Genomic DNA, 8,621 nt, shown 5'->3' with positions numbered 1-8,621 from the left:
TGGTATCAACAGGAATATATTTGAATTTAAAAAGGCTAGCTGCATCTGACAGCAATGTGTCTCTGCTACAGAAAGTCTGGGTTGGGTGGGGGAAGGGGAGAGCAGAGTGTTTCATCATCCGTCCATCCATCCTTTTCTCTCTGAGACGTTATTGAGTTCTGATATGGGGCCAGGTTCTGGGTATGGCAGCTGAAAGACAGAAACATGTGCAACAAAGGGAAGTGATGGGACCATGGTGGAGGGAAGATAATCGGGCCGCTTGTAAACCTCATCTGAGCTGGGACTCTTCAGCAATCATTGGACCCTCCCTGAGGATGGTAATCTACAAAGCTTGCCAGTGATAGCAGCCAGCTCAGAGGTTGGTTAAGATCAGGGTGGGCTGGATAGTGATCTGCCCATCTTAAAGATGTGTTTACAGGAATGTTCAGGGGTGTCATGAGGGATGGTGAGATGATACAATGGGTTCTAAATCCAATAACTTGTGTCCTAAGAAGAAAAGGAAGCTCTGGCAACATGACATCTTGTCATACCCACCACCCTGGACATAAAAGCATAGGCAAGAAAGGGGTGGGAAGGAGGAAAGGAGAGAGAGAGAGAGAGAGACAGAGAGAGAGAGCAGAGCGTAAGGGAGGTGATGTGAAGAAAGATGCAAAGACTAGAGTCATGCATCTGTAAATTATAAAACACATCTCAGAAGCTAGCAGAGGCACTGCTCGGAGTCTCGCATGAAGCTTACAATAGTACACGTGGACTTGCAACTTCTGACCTCCAAAACAACGAGAATATTCATATATATGAGAGACTATATTGCTGTTGCTGTCATCCATCAAGCTTGTGGTCATTCGTGACTATGTCACTGAGAAAATGAAGATAAGAGATAAGAAAATGTTGGTCTTCTTGGAGCATGGCCATCTGTCTATGGACATGGCCACTCTTTATGGAGCATTTATTAAAATACTCAAACAAAACAAAACAGAACATAAAAACAAACAAAGAAAGGCTGAAAAACTACGTTCTAAAAGGCTAGGCATGCCAGGTATGGTTGCTAAATACCTTTAATTCCAGCTCTCAGGAGCCAGATCTCTGAGTTCAAGGCTAGACTGGTCTACATTGTGAATTCCAGACCAAGTGAGACTACATATTAAGCCTCTGTCTCAAAAAAACACAGTGACAGCTGAGCACTTCACTATTCCAGTTAAAATTTGGCTTCAATGCTGAGTGGAAAGTGATGAGGGCCAGATACCACAGAGTAATTTGACAAATATGTTCTTTCTAAGCCTAAATCGGTCAATACCTTGGTTAAGCTTCCTTGCTAGGTTTACAGTTCCTACCGGCATCTCTATTTCCTTGTATTAAAAATCCCTGGTATGATATTCAACGCTCTAATGAGCTAATTCCCTGGGCAATAGGCATTGGGATTCCTGGAGGGGGTCACCCAACATTGTCATTCAATTTACCAGACTCAGCCTTCAGTGTCCCCTCTATCCCTCTTTCTTCCTGGTATATATCCAGATATGTTTCCCACACCCACCATTTAAGTCCTTTTTCAGCTCAGCCTGTTTTCTAAGCTCTACAACCCTGATCTCTGAGGCTTTCCTCTGTATTTATCTTTAAAAAATATGTATATATATATATATATATATATATATATATATATATATATATATTATTCTATCTATCTATCTATCTATCTATCTATCTATCTATCTATCTATCTATCTTTTTTAGAAACAGGGTTTCTCTGTGTAGCCCTGGATATTCTGAAATTCTTCAATCAGGCTGGTCTTGGATCTCTGGAACTTACAGAGATATCCACCTGCCTCTGCTCTTGAATGCTGGGATTAAAGGTGTATGCCACTATTGCCTGACTCCTTTTAAATATTTTTGTTATGGGCAGCACATTTTGGGCATCAGACAACAGCTTGTGAATTGAGTTCTCTCCTTCTATCTTTAAGCGGTTTCTAGGACTGAACTCAGATCATGAGACTTGTATGTCATACGTGTTACCTGCTGCAGCATCTCCTTGGCTCCCTTCCTCCACATTTTAAAATTATTCTCATGCAGTACTTTGCAGGCTTTGGCAGTAGGGTCTTCTGTGGAGATCCTTCACCTTCTAGAATAGGCAAAAATTCTTCCCTTTCTGATGAAGTAGATTTGTGTGGAGACTCAGCTGTTAAGATTGACTGCCCAGTTTGAAAGTCTGGGCTCTTTGTTTGAATAACTTTACTGTGCTGAAGTATGTAGAAAATTTAAAATAGTAATAAAAGTAAGCAAGATTCATGTTAAACCCCACATGTTCATTTTAAAAGTAAAGCAAGGTATTTGGGTTTAAGTAAACTGCCCAAAATATCACGCCAAAAATAGGTCAACTGGGGCTTAAGTGCAAGTGATCTGAGTTTAAATCTAGTCCTGACCAATATCCTCCCTGTTTTGTATACCTGTGGCCTCTACTTCGGTTCCTGCCCAGACTTTCTCAATGATGGGCTGTGGTGCAGAAGTGTAAGTAAAGTTAGCTTTCTCTTCCCCAAGTTGCTAACTCAACTGAGACAATGCCCTTTCAAAACTTAACACACCACTAGGGATTTATCTTAGTGAAACTGGGGCAGGTGAGGACACTGCTAACAAAAACTAACTGCATCATTGTGTGAATCACAAAAACCATTAAGCTTGAGTGTTCAATGTAACACCTAGGGGCCGTACACAGACTACACTTTCCCATGTCAATCATCCAATATGCTATGCAGTTCAGAAAAGTTTCTAATTGTGATGACTGCATAGAAACATGGAAAATATTTACATCATGAGGTGAAAAGAATATCATAAACTTATTTATCTTATTTGAACCATGGAAGGATAGATCAGCAATGAAAGGGCTAGAAAACATCCCAGGATATGAATGTGGGTGGTACTGAAGTGACTTTAGTACATCTCTCCCAGTTGACTTCAAATCACCATGCCTGGCTAAAAAAAAATTCTTATGGTTTCACCAATGCTCAAACCCCCGTGTTTCTCCTCACCTCACTTGTATCAGGCAGGAGGTACTTTGATTTTTGTTAAACTATTTCTAGGAGCAATAGATTGACGATAGGCAAAATGCTAAAGACGGGAGGACACATATCTTACAGCACTGTTTGCTTAAGCATAGGACTGAGGGCCCACCCAGTGGATAAGAGTACTCAAATCCTCCATATGCTTTTCTAAACCCAAGACATTCCCTTAGCTGGACAGACAAAAACACATTCACTCTCAAGATCAGTATGCAGAAGGCTGACTGCAACAACACAAAAGCCCAAAGCTTCCAGAACCCAGCACCTTCTGTGGAAGTTCCCTTTCCAAATCTCCTACTTCCACCTTCCTCATTTGTAAGCTGTCAGAAGACCAGAATTGCATCTGTCAGTCTGTTCATTATCCAGTGCTTGGCGCAAACTACCTGCTAAGAAATATTGCATAAGTCCTTGCTTGATGGGGCCAACATCTGGTGTTTTTGAAGAACACAAGGTTTCCTCGTCCCTGCTGTTCTTTCATCATGGCAGAAACTCATAGCTCACATTCTTTTGGACTCATTTGGTAGTCTAGAGCAAACACTTTTCAGCCCCTTATGTAGAGAGTTGGGGCTGTGACCAGGTCTAAACCATAAAGTGTGTGTGCTATTATCAGGGAAAGCCCTTCAAGTGGGCAGACTGCTATAGAGCTTTCTGCAGTGATCCTGGTATTTATGTGCTGTAATGGGCACAACATCATACGATCAGATGAAAAAGGTGGGGTCACAGTGTCACAGGAGGAAGACCACTCCATAGAATAGAAGTAGATGGTGCTAAGCCAGCAGGGTCAGAGTTTGTCTGTAGCCCCTACACATGGCCAAGGCATCTACACATTTCATTTCCAGAACACTAAACAAAGCAAAAGCATGGGTAAGACGTCAACTCAGTTAGACCCTGTCCATTACTATTGACAGAAACCGTTGGAGAACAGCAGCTTTGCAACAGGGAAGCTCACTGAATCACTCTCTTATGAAAACAAGAAAGTAAGGATCTCTGAGAACTCGATGCAAAGAAGATGATTCTTCTGGCTTGATCCTCCATTTGCCTTGCCTACTGATCCACGTTTTGGGGTGGGGTAGTTGTTGTGATCCTCCAGAATCAGCCTCACAGTGAGATTTCATGTGTGAGGTACTGTACACAACCAATTGATTCTCATTTTTGGTGGAAAATATTCTTCCCATAAAATTTTCATTGTTGATGTATACCTCAGTGCAGGAACACTAATATTTTAAACTCCAGCTCAGACCTCACCTTGATTTTTCCTGCTTTCCTCATCTGTGTAGATTCAACACATAGGTTCAAAACTGGTCTTGTCATTGCCAGCTTTCCTGTCTGTAAAGACACCCATAAATAACAACAGATGCATATAGATACATGTGAAAAAAATTCTTTATTAATTTCTCACATCTCATTACAAAATGTATGTTGCAAACAACTTGAATAACCTACTTGTGTTTTTTATTTTTATTTATTTTTTTTATTTTTATTTTTTTGTGTTTAAACCCTTGGCTTCAAAGGAGTCAGGATCCCCCTATCTTTCATCAAGTTTCAGGAAACACTGATTATTGGAGTCAATAGGTTATCATTTTGCTATTTATTTTCTTCTCTCAAGCTCTGGAAAAAAATGTCCTCTGTATAAATTAAACAACAACAACAAAAAAATGTTGTAAATTCTATGTCATTACAGTCAACAGAAAACAGAATGTGTCCAAAATGTGCGGCCACAAAATATCAGGTATATGTTTGAAAAAGGAAAAAAAAAATGACATTCTAGCCTTGTTAAAAGGATAATGGTCCCATATTTTTATTAACAGGTTAGCAAAACAAAATCCAATGGATTACAATATTTACATGTTATTTGAAAAATAAAGTAGTGATAAAAGCATGTCACAATTATTTTCTCTTTTTTTTCCTTTCATTGTTTTGTTTGTTTTTGGTAACCGTCACAGACATCCAATCCAGGTAGGAAACTGTTCAGTACATTTCAAATGAGGCCAATCAAAAGCAAGTAAGGACAAAGAAGAATGTCTGTCTAGATATATCACACTTTCCCCTTTTCTGGTTTCCACGTGATGGCCCCCATCCCTAAAAAAAATTAAATTAAACATCCTACAAATAAAACTTCTTAATAGCAAAAAAATAAAAATAAAAAAAAAATAAAATAAAAGCAAAACAAAGCAAAAACAAGATCATGCTTTTCAAGTACATACTTACTTCACAAATGCGACATCTTTCCATGGATTTTCTCTGAAGCTGTGTGGGACACTGACATCTCAGTTTACCCTCATCCCTTCTGGCCCGCCCACCCACCCCATCAACCCTTCCAAGTTAAAAAAAAAAAAAAAAAGAAAGAAAACCAAACAAAAAACCAAACAAGAACAACAAAAGAAACATGAAAACCAAGGATTCACATTCGCCTGCACACATACACCCAAACACCAGCACATGTAGATGTACACACACACACACACACACACACACACACACACACTAACCTAAGCTTCAAGAAAGTTCCTTTCTACTTTTTGGAAAGAAACCCCTTGTTCACAATCATAATGTGCTATAAATGTAGACTTGCTTTTAGTCTAAGCTGCTCTTGGGAAAAAAAAAAAAAAAGCTACTGTGGGGAAACAGAGCAGCTAGATGCAAAGAAAAAAGCATTTCTTCAGGCTCCCTGCAGGATATGCCATCTCCTGTCCAAGCTCACTAAAGGGATGGCTCCCAAAAGAAATGAGACAGCCTCACAATACACAAAGCAAACAAAACACAGAGCTCACAGCACACACGAAAGCCAGCCCAATGTAACAGAAATCGTTGGTGAGATGTGTGATATATAGGTTTGAGAAAAAACAAAACAAAACAAAAACAAAAAACCTAAAGGGTGATAGGACCTCTTTGTCTGGCCCCCATGCTGCATAGCTGTGCTCGGAGTTTGGTTCTTTAGTTAAATTAAAAAGAAAACAAACTCAAAAACAAATTAAAAAGGGACGTTAACCTCTTTGTTATGTTCATGTTTAAAATTATAAAAATTCACACACACACACACACACACACACACACCCCTTCTAACTATCCTTTGACCTCAAATTAAAACAACAACAAACACACAGAGAACAACTCATGAAGAAAGGACAACTGAATTTGTGCTGTGTTTGTAACACTCAAATCGAGAGAAAAATAAACATGTGGCCAACGAAAGCCCACAATCACCATAAAATTAGTTCACATGAACCTACAAATTCTAAATTATAGCTGAACACTAATAAACAGCTTACCTGGAATACAAGATGACAATTCACACACAGTTGTCTAGTAATTAAAGTCTGTTTCTTTTTTTTTTGTTTTGTTTTTTACTAAAATAATTAAAAAAATCACAGTATTTTAAGAAATAAAACCCACGTGGGGATTTTAAGCACAATTTGTGTTCCTTTCTTTAAAACTCTTTTTTTTTTCTCCATTCACCATCCTGTCCAGCAGTTCTCTCTACATTTAACCACAAGGGCCACAGGTAGTACAGACAAATGCAGAGAATTCCCTTGGTTAAGTCTGAGGTACTAGGAAACAGGTGACTGTTTTATGCAAAGCAGTTTTTTTGTTTTCTGTTTTGTTATTTTTTTTTTCTCCCAAAGCGGCTGCAGTTAGGTCTTGAAAAAGCTTAAGGTATTAAAACTAGAAAAACGCACTGAAAGTTGTGCGCCCAAAAGTTGTTCCCCTAGGAGAAGTCTTCTGTGTCCGGGAGCCTCCGTTTCCACGCACTGTCCGAGGGGTCATGGAGAACACCGTGCCCATGGGAGGTACTTCCCAAACCGCAGCAGATGAAAACTTCTGTGGTGAAGATCCGGAAGGAAGTATGTAGTGACAGGAAAGGAGCCACATATTCCAACCATTTAAATAACTTTAATTTACATACTCACTCACACAGGTACCAGTGCTTTGAAAATAGATTGTTCGGTCCTAAAAGCAGCTTTGTTCTGTCTTCTCTCCTCTGTCTGTCCCCGCCCTTCTGAGCCCACGCCGGCCCGCCCACATTTTCATCATGGTTCAAGTAAAGTTTGATAAGAATTTCACCAAACTCTTATTCGTTTTTGGCCTCTGTATTCTCCAGGAGAGATTTGTCGGCAGCTACTACACAGATGGTTACTGTTTCACTCTTTAAGGGAAAGTCTATCCCCATTGGCTCATCGTCTTCCTTGGCCTCTATGGAAGGCAGCTGCAGACTCTCCTCCACCATCTCCTTCGTGTGGATTTCGTCCCTGCTCACTTGATTGGTATCATGCAATGCCCTGGAAAAGCAAAACAGAAACATTCATAAGCCAGCTGTGGTGGAACACGGTTCTCACTGCAGCGCTTACGTGACGGAGACAGGAGGATCAGGAGTGGTGAGCATGCGCTTTTGGAGGCCCAGCTCAAGTTCAGGGATCATTACCCAGGCAACCATCATCTTTCCTGTGTGTGTTCGTTTTGAGACAGAGTAGTATCTCATGAGTAGGCCAAATATACTAGGCTGGTTAGCTAGTAAGCACAACTCCTCTCTCTGCCTCCCTGGAGCTGGGATGACCAACATACACCATCATGCCCAGCTTAACCTGCACTCTGGGTGTGGAGCTGAAATCCTTAAGCATTTTATGACCTTCCTGACTTCTCACATGCTTTTTCTAACCAAACTAAAAACTCATCAATCCTTTCTTCTAAGATCCTAGAAGTGCACTGAAGTTTCCTATAAATGAGTTCTATGTGTATATAACTAAGTTGCCGGTGACTTTCTATTTGCTATGTATAGGTCATGTAGACCTCTTTCTGATGATTCGGACCCCTAAAAAATATCCAGTGCTGTACTGTGCTTTGATTATGCCATCCATGTTGTTTCCAAATTAATACAGCTTTTTGATATTATCATTTCCCTTGAGTTGAGTTCTTGGAAAAATACCAAGAACTACCTCACACTCAGATCTATCAGCTGAACTCAGAAGCTTAGGTATTGACAAGTAATGATTAAGACAAAAGGAACAACTCTGATATTGAAGATTTATTAGTCAGTAAATCAACCAAACACACACAAAAACTAAAAAACTGCAGGCACCAACTACGGCTTGAGAAACTTAGTTATGCTCTCAGAGGTCTGGACACTTCATGAACATTATCTCATACAAACCACAAATTAGTTCTCTTGTCTAGTGGACTAAGGAAGGGTTCCCTGTGTAAAGGACAATTCTATTTTCAAAGAGGTTAGATCAGAACCTGACAGGAATGCTCTCAATTACCTGGGAGGCAGATGTGGAATGGCGCTGTGTCTCTGAGGTAAGTCTTGGCATGCTCAAGGCCATTCATGGAATGAGCAAACACAGAAGCCAGAAAGTCAGACCACGATCCACATTCTCTTAGAGAATAAGATTCATTTGCAAAGTAAAGGGACATGCTGCCCTAGAGTCTGGGGGGTTTTCCTTCACCTGACTGTGACAGGGTGGCCATTTTAAAACTTAATGAAGAAGGAGGAATCTCCTTTCTCAGTCATTACTGCCTGTCCTTTATGCTCAGTAAGGTGGTACTTGGTGGTGGTAGGGGCTCTATATAATATTAGGA

At 40.2% G+C, this 8,621-nt stretch overlaps 1 protein-coding gene across 1 annotated transcript in view; it reads right to left on the bottom strand.

Moving 5' to 3' along the window:
* Nucleotides 1–4,412: 4,412 nt before the first annotated feature.
* Nucleotides 4,413–8,621, bottom strand: part of Znf462 (zinc finger protein 462) — a 76,449-nt gene continuing 72,240 nt past the window's right edge. Inside the window, exon 12 of the mRNA XM_028780019.1 lies at nt 4,413–7,324. Within this exon, the coding sequence (XP_028635852.1) occupies nt 7,117–7,324 (208 nt within the window). The 3' untranslated portion in view covers nt 4,413–7,116. The remainder of the gene's footprint in view (nt 7,325–8,621) is intronic.

Source organism: Grammomys surdaster, unplaced genomic scaffold (assembly GCF_004785775.1).
Source record: "Grammomys surdaster isolate TR1022 unplaced genomic scaffold, NIH_TR_1.0 363, whole genome shotgun sequence".
Lineage (NCBI taxonomy): Eukaryota > Metazoa > Chordata > Mammalia > Rodentia > Muridae > Grammomys > Grammomys surdaster.
This window is presented reverse-complemented; position numbering and strand designations above follow the sequence as displayed.